The sequence below is a fragment of the Hydra vulgaris genome, chromosome 09 (genome assembly GCF_038396675.1).
Source record: "Hydra vulgaris chromosome 09, alternate assembly HydraT2T_AEP".
Lineage (NCBI taxonomy): Eukaryota > Metazoa > Cnidaria > Hydrozoa > Anthoathecata > Hydridae > Hydra > Hydra vulgaris.
In genome coordinates this window covers 38,885,858-38,909,000 of record NC_088928.1, presented here as the reverse complement: position 1 = coordinate 38,909,000, position 23,143 = coordinate 38,885,858, and the positions used below count along the sequence as shown (strand labels likewise).

The window sequence follows — 23,143 nt, the reverse complement described above, 5'->3', positions numbered from 1 at the left end:
CCTTCACCAGCAGTTGTTTCAGTTTCAACCATTGAAATCAGATGTTCCTTTACAATGGCCTCTTCTGCAACAACTGTAAGGTAATGTAATACAATAGAAGTTTGCTCACAGAGTGTAATATCAGTGGTGCCATCAGCTGATAGTGAAAAGAATACTGAATTATTTACCTCTTCTGAAATATCCTTCTTGACCATCTGTGTCATAGTATGAATTAGCTTGTTTTGTGTATAATTAGAAAGAAACGTAATTCTAGCACCCCTTCCAGCAGATTGTTTTTGAGTACTGCGAATATTTAAAAGTTTTTCATTCAGCACCTCATCATACTGACTGAGTAAATTTAACAAATTTAGAAATTTACCCACACCACATTGAAAAACTTCACTTTTTTCATAGTCATTGTAAAAGTTGGCTTCCTCATTTCAATGTAAAGAAATACTTTCTGCAATCAAACACTGAATAGCATCAATAACTCGTATTAGGTATTAATGTAGTTTCTCCGCTTCTTTACATTTTTTGTTCAGATGTCTCATGGTTTCAATATTTAATGTTTTATCAATTGTGGAGTCTGATAATGCATGAACCATAGCTTCAGCAGCACTTCAATGGTTTTTCTGGGTGCAATGCTTTGTTATGATGTGACTTAAGTTTGACCAATTATCAAACCTATCACGTAAAGAATTTGTGTCTTCTCTTGATCTAAAGCATAAACAAACAATGCAAAAAATTTTGTCTAGTGATAGAGAGTAGGATAGCCATGACCTTTTCTGCACAACTTCAATGTCATTAACTTTAACTGAATCAGTTTAATACTTAGATAACCTTGAATGTTTTTCGGCACTTCAAAATTACCCATTTCTTCAGTCACTCTCAGTTTCAGTAATGTTTCGGTTTCTGAATGTTTCTGAATATTGTAGTTCTGCTCCTTTATCGCTGCAGTTATGTCATCTTGATTATTGTCTGTGTCTTGTATAGATGATTGGTCACTAATCTCTGTTATTAGCTCTTTTTCAATAATAGGCTTACTTGTAATATTCACAATGGATATTGATATTACTCTACATCCTCTGTTGCTGTAAAGGATGTCCCAGCTTTTCTTTGTATTTGTGGCACTTGCACTGACGCAAGACCTGCCCTTAACTTTAATTGTTTTGGATCATTACTAGCTGCTTTCAAATCATGTTGTCAATTTTGAGCTTTTTTTTCAGCACCAGATTTGTATTTCTATGTTGCCTCTTTCTTTTTTTTTCTTTCATTTCACATGAAACATAAATAAATATAAAATTAAAAATAGGTCCTATGATAGAAATCAGGGCATTGGTTTCTTTTGTTTGAGTTATAACTACTATCGGTCCATGGAATTTATAAATATTATTACTATTTATAAATTCCATGGACCAATAGGGAGTGAACTGGAGCATATTGAGTAGTAGTGAATGAAAGTAATAACAAAAGTTCTTTAAACTAACAATTTTATTTATCAAACATATATTATCCATATTTATCAATGCAAAGCAAATGAATTTGTGCATTTTATATATTTATTGTTTTGAACTTTTCAATAACAATTTTCTATTTTTTCTGTTGATGGGATGGTTAAGTTCATCAAATACAGAGAAGACATCGTTTAATTGTTCGTCACTGAGCAATTCCACGACCGTCACAGCGTGACAACCGTCTTTTTTTTTGTCTTTAGCCTTCAATATTTTATTATTAAATAGATATAAAAAGAATTTTTTTTGCTATTTTGCTAGCTCATAATAGGTGCTACAAGAAACAAGAAAAAAAATTAGGGTGGATATATTAGCCTCTTGTTCATGCGAGAAAATATAAAACGTCACAGCGTGACCAAAATTTTCTCATTGTTTTTTAGTTTTTAGATCAACATCGCAATTCAGCTAATATAGATGAACTGAATTATTAACTTGGCATTAAACAAAAAGTTTAGACATAACTCTTACAAGTTTTATAGCTAAATAACATTTATTTAATTAAGTTTCAAACAGGTGCACCTTTAATTAACTAGTGGTAAACGTCACAGCATGACGTCACAGCGTGACCAGACACATTTGGATAATTATAAACCAGGTAAATGGGCTGTTTTTTAAAATAAATTTAAAACTAAGTAGAGAAGGATTAGACAAATATATAATTACATCTTCATAAAAATAGTTCTTACATAGTAATCTTCAGAACACGCCCATACTATATCAGTGTCAAATCGCGTCCATATTATATTGCTGTCATATATACAACGTTTTAAAGTTTTTCGGTGATTTCGTCTGAAGACGTAAGTTGTTTCACTAAATACTTGGCACTTGAATAGGGTCGCATTTCTATTTTCCCATTATTGTTTTGAATTAGGTGCGCTGCAAATATTCCTGGTTTTGCTGGTGCTTTTGTAAATAACTCATCAATTTTAAATTTTTTTATTGTATTTATAACATCTTCCATAGAAACAAAGTAGACATTGAAATTAGTCTCATTTTTAACAGCTTCATGAAAAGTTATGGCATCAGTTATTATAAATTTTCTCTGGATTATTTTTTGCGTTGCTATTCTTTTAACGGTCCCACCTATAGCATCTACTGGTCCTTTCCCATGTGAAGCAGCAAAAAAGTTCCAGAATAATTTTAAATCATGCTGTTCTTCCAACCAGGGTATTGCTGAAGCAATAAAACGATTTTTAAATTGATTACTTGGCCCGTCTGTCCAAACCTGTAGTATTTTAACACTTGATTCAATATGCTTAGATAATAAATTATGAACAAATACAAGAATAGATTCTTTTGAATGGCTTAAATCATCTGAAACTATGACAGCTGATGAGCATGAATTTTGGTACCAAAATACAGCAGTAAAAACAGTAACTTGCTTCTTGTGCCAATGTGCTGACTGCACTTCATCTTGCCACAAAGTTGAAAAATTTTCAGCAAAATCCACTTGAAGAACGGCTGTGTCTGGATTACTTTGAAGTTGGATCTTATGATCACGATATGTCTTTGATTGTTTCTGTTTAATAAAATAATGCCAAAGAAATGAAGGTAAAGATTTTGAAAAGGTGCTGTAAAGATCATCAACTCTTCCCTTTTTTTCAATTTTTTTAATATATTCCTTTCCATTACCTTCTGCAACTTTTTCCCATTGGTACCATGTAATGCATTTATTCTTGTCAATTTCATTCAAAGCAAATAGATTATGAAACTTTGCAGCATCTTTACATGTTGTACACATATTATTATAACAAATGTCTTTTTCACTATCACATACAATGCTAAGAGGAAATTCATGTGAATACAATGGAAAATTCGAATCAAACTTGTGCAAGGCTTCAAGGATAAGAATTATATTTTGATGCTGTTGACAACAACAAACGTTTCTTGACATTGAACTAGACAAAAGCACATGTGGTGGGCGTAAACTAGCAAACTTTGATTTTCTGACTGATTCTTCAGGATAATCACATTTAAAAACAGCATAAGCTTCATTAACATTCATATACAAATGACGTTTTTGCACAGTTTCTTTCTTGTTCTTTAATCTCACCACAATGGTGTCTCTTTTACCGGGTGCGTGACGGGATATATCATCACGCTGGTAAAAATCAAGAACCAATTTTACAGTTAAAGCATCTAATGCATTTTTACTAAGTATTTTTTCTGGGCTTGGGATTTCATTCATTTTTGTTAAAAGTTTTTGTACAACTTTAGCCCTCTTTCTGGGTGATTTTGGTAGTGCTGACTCGGCTCTCTTAACAGCTTTTCCAAGAGTGCTTGCAGATTTGTAAGGGGGTGATGTAACAGCTACAGATTTTGATTCTGCTATTTTTTGTCTGCTCTTTCTCTTTCGCTGCCTTTCTTTTTCTCGTTCAGCCTCCAAATTAGCGAATCTTCTTTCTTTTCTTTTTTTTGATTTTTTTTCTTTAACTACTTTTTCGCCAAACTTTTCTAACTGCCCTTCACGATATTTCTTTTGACGCTCAGCATGAGTAAGAGGCATGTTAAACCCTTGAAAGATTAAAAAAAAGCCAGCACATTAGTTATGGAGATGCACATATTACATCTAAGGCTCAATGGAGTTACAGTTATCCCTTAGAGAGGCTCTATGTATCTCAAAAGAGAGCCTCAAGGATAACTGAGCATTCATCCTCCAAATGTTGCCTTTGCAAAACATACCTATAATTCGTAGTTTTTGTAGAAAATGTAAAAGAAAGTAGGCCACTCAATAATCTGGGTCCTTAAAGTTGATAAAAATTAAATTGTGGTTTCAGTTTAGCAGTTTTAAATTTTGTTTTAAATGATGTTAAAAAATTGTATATGTCTGCCTCTACCTTCTTCTGTTTCAGCCGCCCTTGCCTCAACATATCATTCTCTTTGTTTTTTTAGTCGAGATGCTCGTTGTTCAGCTGATTCATTTGCTCAAGTTTCCGTTCTCTTTCTCGAGCAAGAGAAAGAGAACAGAATTATATTTAGCTTTCTTCTTTATATTTCTATGTTAATAAGAAATTTTTTTAACTTTAAAAACTATTATTTTTAATTACTATTTATAAGTTAAGTATTAAAGCATTACTTACTTTTTTACAATATAAAATCTATCAATTTCAGGTCAACAACGTTTTTTGTTATTATTATTCAACAGCAATTTTATTTACGCTAAACAAAGTTTGCAGTCTTTTGTTTGTTTTAATTACTTTTCTTAATGATTTCTTTTATTTACGTTAAACTAAAGTTTAGCGTATTTCTTTTATTATTACCGCTGACCTAGTGTTTGTTTTGCGTGGACACCAAACAAACAAACCGGCATAAAAGCAAGTTAAATAAAATGTTGTAAAAAATACCTTAATAGAAACTTATAGAACTAAAATAAATTTTTTCTCTTTAAGGATTGGGGGCCTAGTTTCTTTTTGGGAACCCAGTTTCTTGAGCCAGAATAAGGCCCCAGTACAAGTCCTCATACCCACGTATCGGGCCACCACATCTCTGGTTTGTGCAATACTTATGTGGCCTAATAATTCGTCAGTGATCTCAATGTCTCATAAATTTTATAAATCGTTATTTTGGCTTGACTGTAAATCCACTGAAGTTGTAAAATCGATTTCTTCAGACTCGTCATCTATTTTTTCATCAGAATTCTGACTGTCTGATGCATTACACTCACTGTCTGATGAATTCGAAATAACTGATTTTTTGTAGAGAACATCACAAACTGCTAAATGTAGCCCATGTGCAAAACAAAGTTGATGTTCCACCCCGCTTAATCTTCCATATTTTTTCATAACTGATGCACCGTCAGTTACACTAGAAATTATATGCTTCTTTGTATATAAATTAAATTTGGATAATTTATTTTCAACCATATCAAAAAAATTTTCAGCTGGAAGCGACCCAACTGTTCAAATCATGCCCAAGTTCCAAAGCCTAGTTAATGAATGCAAATTCATTAACAAGGCTTTGGAAATTTAAATTCAAATAGCAACAATTTTTTAAAGATGTGTATTCGTCCATCAAAATAGAGAATCTTGAGCCATCTTGAATTTGCATAGTCATTTCCTTAACCACTCCTTGTTTTGCTAGATGGTATTGACTTTTTACCAAATTCATTACATGTGAAGGTTTTTTTGGCAATATCATTCCTTTAACAAATAAAGATTTTCTTATAAATTCAGATTTTGCAATAGCATTAATAGAAAAGCCATCTACAGCTGCCAATTTTGAAACAATTTCTTCTATAGATTCCTTTTTTATAAATGACGTAATTTTAGGTTGAGCATTTCTAACTTCAAAATTTGTGTCTTCGTTTGGCCTTTTTTTCATTACTTCAATTTTGACTTGATTTTTTTAAATGACAAAGATGATCACTTGTTGAAAATCCTTTACACGTTATTGTTGTTTTACATATATTACAAGTGGCAGATTCTGCGATTTTTTCTTTTGTAAAATTTTGCCATGCCTTAGATCCACTTGACATGATGCAGTATATTTATTATCCTATTAATTGAATATATATATGTATGTATGTGTAAGCTTTCTATTCACCCAATTTAAAAGTGAATGAAAACATAACAAGACCATACTAGATGACCAAACGGAACATACCAATACACTACACCATCACACTTGTATGCATCAATAGTCTCTAAAATCAGTATATAAAATATTTGTTCTTTGTTTCATATGATCTACACACAGAGTGACTAAAGTGTTAGTTGTTTCTCCCCCTGCCCCCCGAGCATCTTACTTTGTTCTTCACCTTCACAAAGTCTTACCATTCAAAGACATCATCTACTAACTGTTTTTATTATCACATTTCCCAGGTCTACGTAACTGGACAGCTCTGTTGGTCTCTTTTTGCAATCATTGTGTCGCATAAACAAGCATATTTATACTATATACATTTATAACTTTTATACTATTTATATTTTTTAAATCATTAAATACTGTTTAACAATATATGGCAACCAATATGTTTAATTATTCATTAAAATTTACTTAAAAAAACAGGTTAGTTAAATTATGTGCACTTAATTTAGCGTTAAAAAACCAACACAGTTAAAAAATGTTTTGAAGAGAAATGATAGCTAAGGTGATAATGATATTAGATGAATAATATTAGAATGGTAGCAAAGATGATACTCATAGAACTGTAATGATAATGATAAAAATCATTTATGAATTTCATTTTTTGTTTTATTACCTTAAAATCATAAGTATTCTCGTTCTTATTCTTCATTTGTTTTTATAAAGACTTTATTGTGTTAAAGAATATATATATTTGTACAAGAATCGCTTAAAGCAAGCTAGAAAACTAAAGTCATTCATGTCGATGTGTGCTTTTTCTGAATTTTTCTGAATGTGTGCTTTTTCTGAATTTTTCTGAAGAGCGAATATTTTTAATAGTTATTAATAATAATTTGGTTTGCAAAAATATTAAATTAAAAAATATAAATTAAAAATAAAATATAAATTAAAAATATTAAATTAAAAATTAAATATTAATTAAAAATATTAAATTAAAAAATATAAATTTTTCTCGATGTGTGCTTTTTCTGAATTTTTCTGAAGAGCGAATATTTTTAATAGTTATTAATAATAATTTGGTTTGCAAAAATATTATCTAGTTAACCTATAGCACTATATTCAAAAATGACTTAACTATACAAGAAATTCACAGAATGAAAAATTATTTTTCAAAAAATGGCGATGGACAACTCAAAATGTTAGCGGGCGACTGGCGTTAGCTAAATTTTTACTCTCAGTCAGATGACCAACCAAAATTCAACTGTACACCGCTGTATATATATATATATATATATATATATATATATATATATATATATATATATATATATGTATATGTATTTATATATATATATATATATATATATATATATATATTATATATTTTTAGATTTTCTAACCAAACCTTAAGTTAATGCATATATATATATATATATATATATATATATATATATATATATATATATATATATATATATATATATATATATATATATATATATGTATATATAAGTAGGTGTAAAATATTTTGTCATTAACTTCTTGTTTAGTGGAAAATTGCCACCTTGTTGATTTATAATGTTAATGTCTTTAGGTACTATCATTACTCATGGCAAATGAAAACAAATTCTCATTGCAAGAGTTGATTAAAGTAAGATTTTTTTATTTTTCCACAGTTATTATAGCATATCTATATGGGTAGGATTATAATGGGGAAGATCGGCTGACGCTAGGGTTTAGACAAAAACCGACTTTTTGAAAAACCGGTTTTCGAATTCCAAATTCCCCAAAACCGGTTTTAACCGGTTTTCGAATTTTTCAAAAAAAAAGTTGAATAACGAGAGATACTTAATTTATATATTTTATTTGTTTCACTTATCGTAATTTTTTTCTACGAAAATAAGATTTTAGAAAACATAATATGTCCATTGAACGGTGTCGTTCTAATTTTGGACACAAAATTGCCTGCAATTGAAAATACGCTTTCACTAGGTACTGGGCTCGGTACTGTTTTATAGTTTTAGGTGCATCAAATAATATATCTTAGTTTTTGGTTCTTTTATGTGTTGCCTCAAATAATAAAAACTCATCCCTTTTGGGTTAGTGATATTTTCTGCAGGCTCTTCAAGAAACTTATTAATTGAATTTTCCATGACCTTTTTTAAAAAGCTTTACTCTGATGAGTAGTTTCTTCGATTTCCTCTTGATCTGAAACGGTGTTTATAATAGAATTTTGAAATATTGTAGGCAATAACTTTTCAGACAATTTATTAATGTTGGTTTTTGGACAATTTATTAATGTTGGAAGTATACTAGATTTTTTTACTGGACCAGAAATGTTTTCCGGATTTTGCAAAAAAAGTAAAAGAGATGCTAATTCAACTTGTCTTCTTTCTTGAATTCTTTCTTCTAAAGCCTTTAACAGATTCAAACTTATTTTAGGCAGATTGCATGTGAATAGCATAGTTGATTAATTATACATGATAATTTGCCAAATTTTATCATAACAGCAGCACCATTATTTGCAGCAACAATGTCAGTTTCTAGATTCAAATTGAATATTTTAAGTCTTCCAGATATTAATTCCAAGGTTCTCTGAGCATCACAAGAACCAGCTATTGGAACTAATTCTAAATTAAAATCTTCTGCTAAGTGATGTACATTAATGTTTAAATATCTATGATTTCTTTTACTTGTCCACTCGTCTAAAGTTATAAAAAAAATTTTTCCACTCATATTTATTGAATCTAATTCTGTAATAGTTTCAAGTTTTGCTTTTGAATGAGATCCATTACTCTAGAGTTTTTTTTTATGTAATGAATATCCTCGTTGTTGAAGAGACTCTCGTATGAATGAGCTTTTCGTAATGCTATTTATAAAAAACCCATCCATTGCAGCAAGTTTTGAAAAGATTTCTTGTAAGCTACTCCTTTTTACTTGCATAAAATTTAAAATATTAGTTTTTTCTTTTAAAAAAGATGAAGGACCAGTATCTTCTTTGCTGAACGTTTCTGATTTATTTTCAATATCAATTTTATGAACTGATTTTAAATGATTACATAGATTACTTGTTGATGAACCCTTGCCACTCAACATTTTATTACAATATTTGCAGATTGCTTTTTCTATCCCTGACCTTTTAAAACTATTCCAAACTTCTGACTTATTCATTTTTTTTATTATCTGGAAATGAAATTAAATTATTGAATTAATATTTTTGAAAAAAAAATGCCTTACCTTTTTTAATTGTAACTTTAAATTATACTACCACGTTGATAAGAGCTTAAGCTCATATCATAATTATATTACCATAACATAACAAAATACTTAACAAACTAATCAAGGGAAACTATTTACTTATATATTATAATATAAAACATACTTGGTTTTTATAAGTAACAAATTTGATTTTATAAGTAACAAATTCCAAAAAACTAACTTGCGAAATAAAAAAACTTAGTATAGTATACACATAAAAATAAATACTACAATATTACATTTAAAATGATATAAATATCATAGTAGTATTATATATACTATTAATATATAAACGATTTAAATTAGTTACATTTTTACAAAAATGAGGAGGGATAAATTTAAAGAAGCGTGTTAACAAAAAAGGAAACAGATTACTCAAATAACGTAACAAAATGCTATTGTATAATAACAATATATAATAAAAATGGTAAATAATAAAAAACCAGTTTTCGTAATTTAAAAACCGGTTTTCAAATGTGTCAAATTTATTTAAAAAACCGGTTTTTTAAAACCGGTTTTGAAAAACCGCCAAACCCTAGCTGACGCTTATTATGGATCCAAATATGTATATTTAATGCCTTAAACTATTTTATTATTTTTAGCATTTTTAACTATGAAATATAAAATATAATAAATATTATATTAAGTATTTTACTAAAGTTATTTCTGATTTATTTGAAATTTGGTTATATTAATAGGCTATATTAATTTTAATATTTCAATATTATTCTCTGAAGTAAATATTTATCACAAATTTTATTTTTGCATTGAGCTCAAACCATCTGTTATAAATAAATCTACTATTAAGATACATAAATATTTTATTAAATTGTATAAATATATCATAACTATACTATAAATAACTAGTACATATAAATCAAATCAACTTTTTTTTTAAATGTTTGTCATTATTGACTGCTTATAACCTTCAACTTTATAACTAATTCTACAGAAAGGTTTTAGTAAGATTCATTCTAACTATTTTTGAGTCATGAGTCTACCAGATATATCAAAAAATTCAACCCAAAGCTTGTCTAAACAGTTATGGTTTATTCTAAGTAAGGTCCTTATTTAATTTAAGTAACTCAAATTGTTGGTTTCATACTTCTAGCGAAACTTAATTGCAATATATGAAAATTAATACATTAATAAATATTATACTTAACTTTAAAAAAATGTTTGTTAGAATTGTCATTAGTTCTTATATTAATTTATTATTCAATTAAAAATTAAATTTCAATTATTTTTAATTGAATAATTGAACTACTCAATTAAAAAATAATATCGGCTTAATAGTCAGCAGTTGAATAAAAAAGGACCATTTAGATTAAAAGTTTTCGCATTTAGGTTATGTTAAAAGTTTTCAAAGAAAACTGTGCTTGGTACATTTGGTACTCATGTAAAATGTTTTTTCAATGACTTTTGTCACAATTCATAATGACCTATTTATCTCTCAGCCCATACCATTACTTACATCTAAATTGTCATAAATTCTCAACTTATGAAATAAATAACATTATATACAAGGATCAAAAGACATCCAAAAACATTTTTCTATGTCATGTTTTAAAAATACTGAAGATGTGTTTTATGTATGTTTTGATGAAATGGTATTTCTAACAATTTGCACATTGTTCAAAATGATTTTTTACTGAGTTTTTTTATTCTTTTTTTCTGTGTGATTATTTCCCTACTCCAAGAGTTTGCATTTCAGATATTATTAATATACAGAACTCTTCTGAGAGAAAAGAGAGAGTAGTTTACTTGTAATATTTGATCTACAATCAAATATTGCAAATAAACTACTTGTAATAATTGATTGCATTTTGTATAAGTAATAAAAATGTGTAATATTTTTACAGAAGAACCAAAACTCTATAAACTCCATAATTTCATCTGTAGAAACATTTCAACTGTATAAACATTTCAACAGTAGAAACATATCAACTGTAGAAACATTTCAACAGTAAAAATATTTCAACGGTTGAAACATTTCAAAAGTAGAAATATTAGAAATGTAAAAATATTTCAAATGTAGATCATTTCAGCTAAAGAAACATTTCTACTGTAGAAACATTTCAACTGTTTCATAAATCTATTTTCTCAGTTTCATCTTTCCTTTCCTTGGGGTAGTAAACGACTAGGGTTGAAATTTGACTGGGGCTGGGTTTGATATTATATAGTCGGGGCCAGGTTTGTGACCAGGTTTGTGAGCTGCATAAACATTTATATATCTTAAAGTATTTTTTTTTTATTCAAAATTCATGTTATATTTTACATATATATGCATATATAAAAATCATCATGATCAACATGGTCATCATAATTATCATCATCATTATCATCATCATCATCATCATCATTGTTATCAAAATTATTACTATCATTATCATTGTCAAAATCATCATCATCAAGCTTTAGCCTTCTTCTTTTATGCTGTTTCTTTAATACCAACAATCTCAACCATCTTTTTTCCTTAACTAAAGCTTGTTCATACAATAGTAATGCACTCCCTCCAAGTTTTCTTACTTCTACCACTACTATTTTCCTCAAGCTACTACCTCTCTACATGCTGGTACCCAAATTACTTACGCCTCCTCTGACAAACGCTGTTGGATACAACATTTTTTTCTAATCTTTGGGTAAGATTATGCTTTCTTTTCTCCTCTTGTTAGGGTCATACCACACATCCATCTGACCATTTGGCAAATACTACACCATATAAATACTAAGTTTTATATAAATATGCAAGAGTGTTGTATGCCTGCATCTAAATAAATAGCAAACATATATGTTTATATTCATATATATCTGTATTATGTATGCATAAATGCACATCTTGGAAGCTTTTATTTTTTCTGGAATAAAACTTTAGAAGCTTTTATTCCTTCTCTTCAATTTTAAGTCAAGTCTTATTCTACTCCACATTTTCACCATTGTGTTGGTTTTTTATCCATCAAATGTTCTTTTATTATTGCAAGAGGCCTATGTAAAAAGGTCCTGTTTGATGTTAACTTTGTTATTCTCAGTTTACTAAATCTTGTATCTTATCTCAGATGTTATGTTCTAGAGACTTTTGGAAAGTTTTTAACAGTATCATTAACTAAAGTAAGTCACACACTTAATCTTTAATTCATGGGTCTGATCTTTTTACTTCTCTCCAGAATAGGGCGGAGTTATTTGGAAACAACTTTTTCTCTAACTTGACTCTTGAATGTAATGGCTATACTCTTGAATCTGCCTGCCATTCCAGTTAAACAGATTAACCCATTGTTAATTATCCAAATTACTCTGGCAATCCTAAAGATAATTCTCAATTAAACACTTTTACAGTTTATGGTTCAGACAAGGTTTCCATCATAGTCATAAAAAAGTGTTCTCCAGAACTCTCTTCAATTTTTAATCAAACTTTTAATAAGTGCTAAATAAATGGTTCCAACTTTTAGAAACTCTAGAAAACACTGAACTTTCCAACTATCCTTCAATTTGTCTTCACTCTATTATCAGTTTCTTTATATAAAGGTTTTAAGATTCTTTTATTAAATCATGTTTTTCTAACTGCAGTATTAATGTTATTCTTGAAGGCTTACATTCTTCTTCATTTAGAGTAACTTTATGGGTACCACAAGGTTCTATCTTTGCTACTGTATTGTTTTTTATCTACAATAACAATCTTCATAAAAATTTTACAGCTAAAGTGTTTTTGCTTATGACTCAACTTTATACTCTTGTTTTTACAAAAAGATTTAAAAAAAAAAAACTCTTCACTTTTTAATTGGTTAGAACAAGCAGCCGATTTTTAATCTGATCTGTCTTCTGTAACAGCTTGGGGCTTGCGGATTGTGGGTTTAGAGACTTAAAACACATAATTTTTGTTGGACAACAATACTCATTTATTTACTGCAAGCAAATATTGCAGAATTGTTAGCATTCCTATATTGACGAATAACAACCCTCTTACTTTTAGACAAAGCAAATTGTAAATGTAATTAGACCTGCTTTATCTGCTTAGCTTAAGCCACTCTCCCATTGTTGTAAGGCTGCATTTCTTTCTTTTTTTTACAAATGTTATCATGGTCAATGGTCAAAGGAGCTATCATCTCTAGTTTGATCAACCAAAACTTATTCTCGCATTCAGCAAGTTGCATCCTTTTACCGTATCAGTACATTATCCCTTCATGCTGTAAAAACTTTTATTAATCCAGTTTTTTTTCTTGCGCATCAAAAAAGCCTCATAACTCTTACCCATCTTTATGTTTTCCTGATTTATACAACCAACTTTTTAAGTCTTCAGTTAACCATTTCCTTGCTCCTTAACCCTATCCTCTGTTTTCTCATTACTAAATAATGGTTGCTTGCAACCTTGTTTGAAATGAATTAAGTTAAAAATATATAAATATATGCCAGTATTTAATAAATAGTAAATATATGCATAAATTTATAATATATAAAGTATTAAAAATTTTTTTTAGCTCCGGCTATCAACCCCTGCTAAATCTTATAGTTTTGACAGGGCTGGGTTTGCAAAAAGACTCATTTTGACCCAGGGCCTGGGCCCCAGTTACTTACAACCTTGGGGTTGATAGTTCTTTTTATGCAAACATTTACCTTTTCACAAGTTAAACTTAATGTAAATAACAACAAAATGAACATCATATTTCTTTTACAGATATGGTAAGCTTTTTTTTTATAGCTATGGAATATTTTGCTAGATTTGAAGAATTATGTTAGGTATTTTCTTTTTTATTATTATTATTTTTTAATATTAATAGGCATTCAATATTTTTATTTACTATTCCGGATCATTTTATAAATTTTGTATAATTTTGAATTTTTCATTAAATAGATCAATAAAAATATCTGTTGATTGCAATCATACATTTGCAACATTCAACATATATTGTATATATTCATATTCAATATTTTGCAAACATATATTTATAGGGATAGCATGCGTTCTTCGTTACTAAAGCTAGCAGGTGCAATATTGATAAAACTTGATAAACAGGTAATTTTTTTATAAATGTAAGAAGATATTTGTGAAGTTACATATACCTAAAGATTGCATTTATACCTGAAGATTGCATATATACTTAAAGATTACATATAGGAATCTTTGGCTCCAAGAAGAGTCTGATAAATTCCACACAAATATCAACAAATAGTTTCGAAAATGTTTTTAAAACTAAACAAGTCTTCAGTACATTTTATTATTAACAATGAAAGTTGTTTCTTTCCTAGCCCAAAATTTATCTTTAATTTAACCAATTTATGGCCATCTAGGTCTCTTTTTCTAATTTTCTAATCCTTTATGGAAGAATAGTGCTTCTTGAACATAGGGACAAAAATTCTAATTTATTAAAGGGAGTTATTACATTTAAACCTGTTTACCAACTAGCTAATCTTTTAGATTATCTAAGCTAAGATCATCTTTGCACTTGAAATAACTTTTGTTACCAATTGTGGTGTTACTGCGCTACCAATGTAAATAAAACTTAATCCAATATTATAATAAAAAATTGCACACACAGTTATATAAGTGTGACTATAACACAAAAGCAATTGTAAGTCTTGTGAAATTTTTTACTTTAACTAGTGAACTCTTTATTTTGTTTCAATATTCTATAAAAATGAATTTAAAAACTATTATTAAATATTTATTAAAATCTACTAATTGTTTACTTAAAAATATTCTATTTCTTGTAAAATATTAGATACAATAATGTGAACATTTGATAGAATAATGTAAACATTCAATACAATAATGTGAACATTCGATACAATGTGAACAAAGTATTCTATCATCCAATAAAAAACGATGTGACGTGATACATGTTGTTCTAATTGTTAAACTAATCTAAACTATTTTTGTTGTATTACTACTACAAACCTTTATTCAACCTTCATGTAGTATTACTCAGTAATATTTTTTAGTAACATTTTGACGGAATAAAATTTAATTTTTTCAGAATGAGCTATTTATATACCTTTTACATTTGATTTCTTTTTTGTGCATGTAATGATACTGTTTTAGAGTACATATACTATTAAGAAAGTGCTTTATGAATTGAATCATAGCTATAATATAATATATATGTGTAGAAAATAAAACTACGTCATTACACATATCTCTTTTTCAGACACATTTTGATAAACAGATGTAAGCTTTGCTGAGTGTGTTTAGGAAAGATGTTACGCATCTGTAAATTATATTTGTTGCTCTACAATCTTTATTCAATGGGCGCATTTCTTTCGGCTTGCAATTACAAGAGAAATTTTCAGTTGTGCTTTTTAAATTAATTTTTTTGTTGCGGCTTTTTATGATTTTTGAATTGTTTTTTGAGCATCTGTAACAATCCTTTGTGGTGTTGTAATTAAATAGTTTGTAGAGTGGTTTTGAAGGTGGCAAACAGTTATCTATTAATTTTAAAAAGGTTTGGCCAACATTGGTGGAGATGCTTTTATTTTACAGTCAATTAAACCGAATTACTTTCCTTTTTCTTTTAGAACATGTTTTATTTTTTGAGCTGTAATTTAGGATAAAGTTTTAAAAACTATTTTGTTTAAGTGGTTCTTGAATTCTAGTTTTGATGAGTTAATTATTTTTTTATTTAACTAATTTTGTGATAGAGGGCTTAAGTTCTTGTGGTGGGTGGTTTTATTTGAATGTAGAATAGTTGGTTATTCTGTTTTTTAAAAAGTTAGTAGGAGTTTTTTTGAAAATTAAAAGTAATGTCAAGAAAATTAAAGCTGTTTAGGTTGGTTAGGATCTCTATGTGAAATCCAATGTTTTTAAATGTCTTAATTTTTTCAGATTTTGTCTAACTGTGCTGCTTTTTCCTTTGCTGTGCTACATCAGGAATGAGAGGGGGAGCTGCTTTTTTTTTCTCATTACCATAAACTTCTCTTGCTAAATTATTTTTACTAATGGTTCTAGATAAAGAATCCAGAATGCATAAACAGTTCACATGCTTTGGCTCCATTAAAATATCCCATTGTGATAATGAAACAATCATTAGACACCATTTTGTTCCATGTTTCATGCTTAACAAAAATAATGACTATCTACAATACACGATTTTTTTTGTATAAGCAACTCGTTTATAAGCAACTAAACTCGATGTGAAAAAATATTAAGCAACTTCAGTTCTGAACAAATATTAACATAAGCAACTCATAAATTGCACATAAAAATCAAAGCACTCAAAAAGTTCCTTTATTTACTTTCAAATACTATTTTTATGTTGGATATAAAACATAGCTTTATGTAGTTTGAAAAATTGCTGTACACGTTTTTTTGAGAAATGAAAACATTCGATTTTGCATTCAAATCAATTTTTTTCTCTGCAATGTAATGACTTCTTTTAGATAAACGATTTCAAAAGAAAGTAATCACAGTAGTGTTGTTGTTGTGTTTGTTGTTGACAACACTGTTAAGACCATGAGTAAGAGAAAGCAGACAAATTTGTTCAACTTTGGTTTTACCAAAAAGATTTGTCATCATGGTGAGTTGGTAAATGTAGTGCCGAAGGAAAAAGAAGATAATTTGTTTGAATGTATTGTTTGCAAAATATCACTGAAAACATCACAAGCCCTTTCGATGCACGAGTTTTGGTGTAAAAATAAGTTATCACATACGGATATTGCTCAAACTGACAAAGACCCGAAATCAATAAGCTTGGATCAAATCATTGATGGAAAGAACAAGTACGATAATATTGAAAAAACTGTGAAATCGGTTTTAGAGAAGCTTGTTACTGATATTGAAGCTAATGAATTACCAAAAATTGCTGACAAACGGAAGAGCTATACGTTAAAAGAAAAGGTTAATGCGCTAAATGACTTAAACGATGGTATGTTAAGTAGGGATGTAGCAAAAAAGTATAACATTCATAAGAATTTGATTACACGATGGAAATCAAAAGAAAAAGAAATCTACAACAAGTACAACGAAAACAAGAAAAACGCGTTATTCAGGAAATGCCGAAAAGGTGACACAAAGCTTTGTTTTAAACAAACTTTATGACAAATTCTCCAAAGCAAGAAAAAAGGGGCTAAAAGTTAACTTTGAGTGGTTGTATGTCCGAGCGAATCAAATTCATCTACAACAAAGCCTGAATGCTGACAGATTGCCAAAATCAATAGTCACTCATTTCTTAAGGAAAAATAAGATCCGCATGCTGTGTGTTCAACGTAAGCGCCAAGCTGATGTAAAGAAGCAAACCCCAATTCTGATGAAATGGCATTCAAATTTGAGAGAAAAGTTGATTAAGTCTGGAAGTGGCTAACCCACATACGATAAAAAATGGGGGTGTTTCCCACCGAAAAAGAGAATCAATGTAGATCAAATTCCACTCCCGTTTGTAGTCAAGAGTAAACGAACATACGAAATTCCAATGAGTAAGGGAAAGGAACGAAGGGACCATATAGTATGGGTAGCTCAACCTGGCAGGGGGCTTGATAAGCGACAAGCTACCCTTCAAATATGTTTCAGTCCTGAAGGAATGGTGAAGCTGGCATTGATTTTCAGAGGTAAGGGGAAAAGGATTAGTCAAGATGAAGTTTTAGCCTATGATACTGATGTAGATGTGTACTGGCAACCAAATGCATGGGCAGATACAGCGTTTTCCGTTAAATGGGTGAAGAACACTCTCTCCAATGCTGTCGCTAACCTGGATGAGTACATTTTGTTCTGCAATAACCTGACAGCCCAAGGCAGTGATGAGTTTTTGAATGAAGTGCAACAACATAAAGGTATTGTCTGGTTTGGTGTTCCCAACGGGACACATTTTTGGCAACCTGTTGATGCCGGACCAGGAAAAGCATTCAAATCAGATATTAAAGCAGAACAAAACATCTGGCTCGAAAATGATGAAAACATCGAACTCTGGCTTGGCAACGATGATCGAAAACTGTTGGCAAAAGATCGCCGCATTTTGATAACTCATTGAGTCGGTGAAGCTTACCGTAAAACATCCAAAGACGAGAAATTTCTTTATATGCTTTATAGGAGCTTTGCGAAAACAGGATGTCTTATCACGGCTGATGGTAGCATGGACGAACAGATTAATCCTGAAGGCATGCCTGCTTATGTTGTTCCACCCCCTGTTGACATTGACAACCCGGTGGAAATCACTTTCCAGATGACTGGAATGAGACTTCTATTCCAGACGAAGTTAAGGATAACCCTATTGATGTTTTACCTGATGAATCAGACGGAGAAGACGAGGAACTAGATGGACAAGAAGACGAAGAAAGTGGAGATGAAGAAAATAAAGATCCAGCAGATGAGAGAAACATTTTTGATCTTTTTTTTTATTAGAATTTAAGTGATTTCAGTTGTAAAGAGCACTCTTCTGTTAAAGACTTGATATTAAACCCTATTTTGTCTCTTATTCGTAAAAACACTGAAATTTAGGCTAAGAAACTTAAGCAACCATTAAGCAACTCGAGATATAGAAATTGGCTGAAAAATATGCAACTCGAGTTCTGACCAAAGTTCTAAGTTGCTTATACAAAAAAAATCGTATAATTGATAATTGATAATTTTTTGTATCACTGATTACTGTGTGTTTTGTATCACTGATTACTGTGTGTTTTGTATCACTGATTACTGTGTGTTTCGTATCACTGATTACTGTGTGTTTTGTATCACTGATTACTGTGTGTTTTGTATCACTGATTACTGTGTGTTTTTTATCACTGATTGCTGTGTGTTTTGTATCACTAATTACTGTGTGTTTTGTATCACTGATTACTGTGTGTTTCGTATCACTGATTGCTGTGTGTTTTGTATCACTGATTACTGTGTGTTTCGTATCACTGATTACTGTGTGTTTCGTATCACTGATTGCTGTGTGTTTCCTATCACTGATTGCTGTGTGTTATTTTGCAAATATTAGAACACTGCTTAGTATATCTTTTGTGATAGGTAAATAATATTCATTGATATCAAGTTGTATAAATGCACTATGTTGCATGCTGTTCATGCTTGTTAACCATTTCATTACATCAGGGGTGTTTTTCCATTGGTTTAGTGTTAGTTTGTTTTTTATTTCTTTGTTAATTTTACTCTATATGAAAAACTAATTGTTTTACTTTAAAAAAATGCCAATGAGCTTCTGAATAAAAAAAGCCTGAAGATTATATCTACACACTCGTAACAGTAGGTTTATGTAATAGTTTTACGTAACTTGTTTTATTTGTATACATATGTCAAATATGTAAATGTATTCGAAAAAAAAAGTGCTCAATGTTCTTAAAAAACAGAGCAGTAATAAACTAGAAAAAAATACTTATTTAACTTGAGCTTTTACTGTTTCTTCTTCAGCTGGATCATCAGGAAACTTCCTTATGATTCCTGTTAAAGATGAACTGATAGTAGAAGCTCAAGTTAGATAAGCACTTTTTTACTAATTTACACACACACAAATTTATTATATATATATATATATATATATATATATATATATATATATATATATATATATATATATATATATATATATATATATATATATATAATATATATATAATATATTATATATTATATTATATATTATATACATATATATTAATGAAAGAAAAAAGATTGTTGCTCCATCCCAAACCCTCTGATATATATATATATATATATATATATATATATATATATATATATATATATATATATATATATATATATATATATATATATATATATTAGGGAATTAGGGTCAATTATATATATATATATATATATATATATATATATATATATATATATATATATATATATATATATATATATATCGGAATTAGGGTCAACATTCAGCAATGTCGACCTAACTGCCAACCTAAAATTGTTTGAGGTCAGCAAAAAATTGCCGACCTCGTTTCTATCTTTTATGGTAAGACTTTTGAATCAAATTTTTTTTGCCGACCTATAAAAGATTGAGGTCCACAAATTATTGCCGACCTCATTTTTCCTAATTCCAAGGGTTGTATATATATATATATTTATATATATATATATATATATATATATATATATATATATATATATATATATATATATATATATATATATATATATATATATATATATATATATATATATATATATATATATATATATATATATATATATATTCTCATATTAAAAGTTATTTTGGATATAAAAAATGTATAGAAAGTATAATAAAGCAAATAAGTAACAATAAGCAAGTACTAAATACTTATTATTACTACCTAATATACAAAATGTTTAGGATATCAATAACAAAGAAATTTTCAAAGATTTATGGAAATTTTCTTTTGAAAGTTCATGCGATAATCAGTTTGAAACATCACGCAAAGCTGTTGCTGAAATTCTCAGTTACCAGATGTTTGATCCATCGTTTTTTGTTTTGGATAAATGTAAGTTTTGTGTTTTTTTTTTAATTTCGTTCTTAAAGTTATATAAATTCTGTTTTTTCTTTTTTTTTTTTTTCATTAAATATTGTTAACAAAAAACTCATATCATAAATATTTAAAGTATCATATAAAAATATGATAATTTAAAAATTTTTATAATAGTAAATTGATAACTCCTTTTAAATTTAAAAAGAGTTACCAATTTGCTATTATAAGTATTATCAAACTTTATGTTGTTTCTACCTTTAGGTTGTTTCTACCTTTTTTTGGGCTGTTGTATCAACTTGTTACGAGATTGTGATGCTGTTGTTCGGCAAGCAGCTGCAGTAAATTTATTTGACAACACAATAGGTGTGTTTAAAATTTTATTTGTTAATCACACAGATTGGAGCTTACTAAATTATTTAAAATAAACCTTTGTTATGATTAAACGTAATTATGACATTTACATAATTTATATGTTTATTATATTTAATTATATATTATATTTTGAATACAAGTAATGAGTATTTCTTTTAAAAAAAAGTTATTAAACATCATAATTAATCTAATTAATAATAACACCATTGTCTATAACTGCTCCCTTAGGCAAAGAAAGAATGTTGTTGGTTTTACACTTTCCTAATCTTTGAATCTTTCATTGTGCAAGCTATTGCTTAGTGATCGGAATTAAGAATAATAATCTGTTAGCATAAAGTCATGCAAGTAAAGCAAATGAGGGGACACTTTCCATTCAAGCTCCAATTATTTAATAATAAATTTTGTGGTTTCAGTTTTGCAATGTGAGAACGGGCGTTGTCATATAGAGGAAGTAAATGTGAGAATAGGCATTATCATAGAGAAAGAAAATGTCAGAATCGACATTGTCATTGAGGAAGTAAGTGTGAGAATGGGCATTGTCATAGAGGAAGTAAGCATGAGAATGGGTGTTCATCACAGAGGAAGTATGTGTGAGAATTTAATTTTTAAACCGTAATAATGTAACAAACTGTTGTTGTTCCAAAACATAGCTATGATTATAATTAAACTATAATTATAATATATATAAAATATATAACTAAACAAAACTATGACATATAGTTAAAAAATTATATTAATCGTTTATTAAATTAATAAACATTGGTGAAAAAATGAGTTATTTTTCAACCCAAATCATTATCTAAAAACTATTTATTGAAAATAAATAATTTTGTATAATGATTGATGATTTTTGTTTAACGTTATTTTGAATCATTATTTCATTGTTTTGAACCATTATTTCATTGTTTTGAACCATTATTTCATTATTTTGGACCATTATTTAATTGTTACCTTAAATCATTTCATTGTTGCAATGAATCGTTATTTGATTATACAAAATTCGATTTTTTTAATAGACTAAATATTATACCATTACTTTATAATAATGTTTCTTTATTATTTTATAAATTTTTTAATGAATTATTTTTTATTACGAATATTTATTTCATTGGTTTTCGTTTAGAAAAAAGTTATATTCCTCAACCAAAAGTGATTATGGAAGATATTGAAATGCGAATATTTAAACAATTTGAATTTGACTTAGTTGACTGTTTTGAATTTACAATTTCGATAGTATTTGAAAATAGTATCTTGAAAGAAAGAAATCATATTGGTCTTGTGACTGAAATGTCAGATGTCGTAAAATCTTTTGTTGTATTTGAGGAAGGAAAATTGAATCCGTATTTTGATAATAGTGATCTAGCAGAACGTTTAGTTACGTTGTTGAAGCGTTATCTTACAGAAGCCAACATAGACAAATACAGAAAGCATCTTTTAGAAATTTTATTGATTCACAAGCCAAAAGAACATTCATTAAATATTTATTACGAACAACTGTACCAATGTATCAAATGTTAAATTTTAATATTTACACTTAACGTTTAAAAAATATATTAAGCTGAAACATTTTTAAAAAGTTAAAACTTGGTAAAAATAATTTTAAGAACAACTGATTTCGAAATAATAAATATTGCTGTTAACTCAATATCAAACAAGTTTTTACTAAATAGTCTAGAATAAGTTAAAATTAACATACCTTTCTCTTATTTTGTGCAACAAAAAATTTACGTACTTCTTTCTGTGTTAATACAATAGTTTGCAAACGTGTAATAACTAACACACCTATTACATTTGCACTTGCAAATGAAGCTCTTGTTTCAGTAGAAAATGTCTTATGACCTTAATGGTAATAACATAATGGTTGTTCTAATATAAGGTGAACGATGAATCCAAGTAAAGTACTGAGAAGAGACGTTGTAACTAATATAACTATTAAAACCTAAAACAATTTTATTTGAATAACAAAAAAATTTTTTACAACCACTATATTAGTGGACTGGTGTTCTAATTTTCAGTTTAATTCTCCGGTCTACTCTTGTTAAAAGAAGATCTATTTTGATAATCTACATTTAAATATATCTGTGTGTATATATACGTGTATGTATATATATATATAT

The 23,143-nt window shown here is 28.5% G+C and overlaps 1 protein-coding gene across 3 annotated transcripts in view; it reads left to right on the top strand.

Annotated features, from left to right (window-relative positions):
* LOC100202156 (tRNA (32-2'-O)-methyltransferase regulator THADA) overlaps nt 1-22,671 on the top strand; it is a 104,773-nt gene extending 82,102 nt beyond the window's left edge. For all 3 annotated transcript variants that reach the window (XM_065805645.1, XM_065805648.1, XM_065805646.1), the window contains 6 exons: nt 7,609-7,665; nt 13,966-14,003; nt 14,217-14,280; nt 20,522-20,669; nt 20,916-21,017; nt 22,150-22,671. In XM_065805645.1, the coding sequence (XP_065661717.1) occupies nt 7,609-7,665; nt 13,966-14,003; nt 14,217-14,280; nt 20,522-20,669; nt 20,916-21,017; nt 22,150-22,544 (804 nt within the window). In that variant the 3' untranslated portion in view covers nt 22,545-22,671. The remainder of the gene's footprint in view (nt 1-7,608; nt 7,666-13,965; nt 14,004-14,216; nt 14,281-20,521; nt 20,670-20,915; nt 21,018-22,149) is intronic.
* Nucleotides 22,672-23,143: the final 472 nt, after the last annotated feature.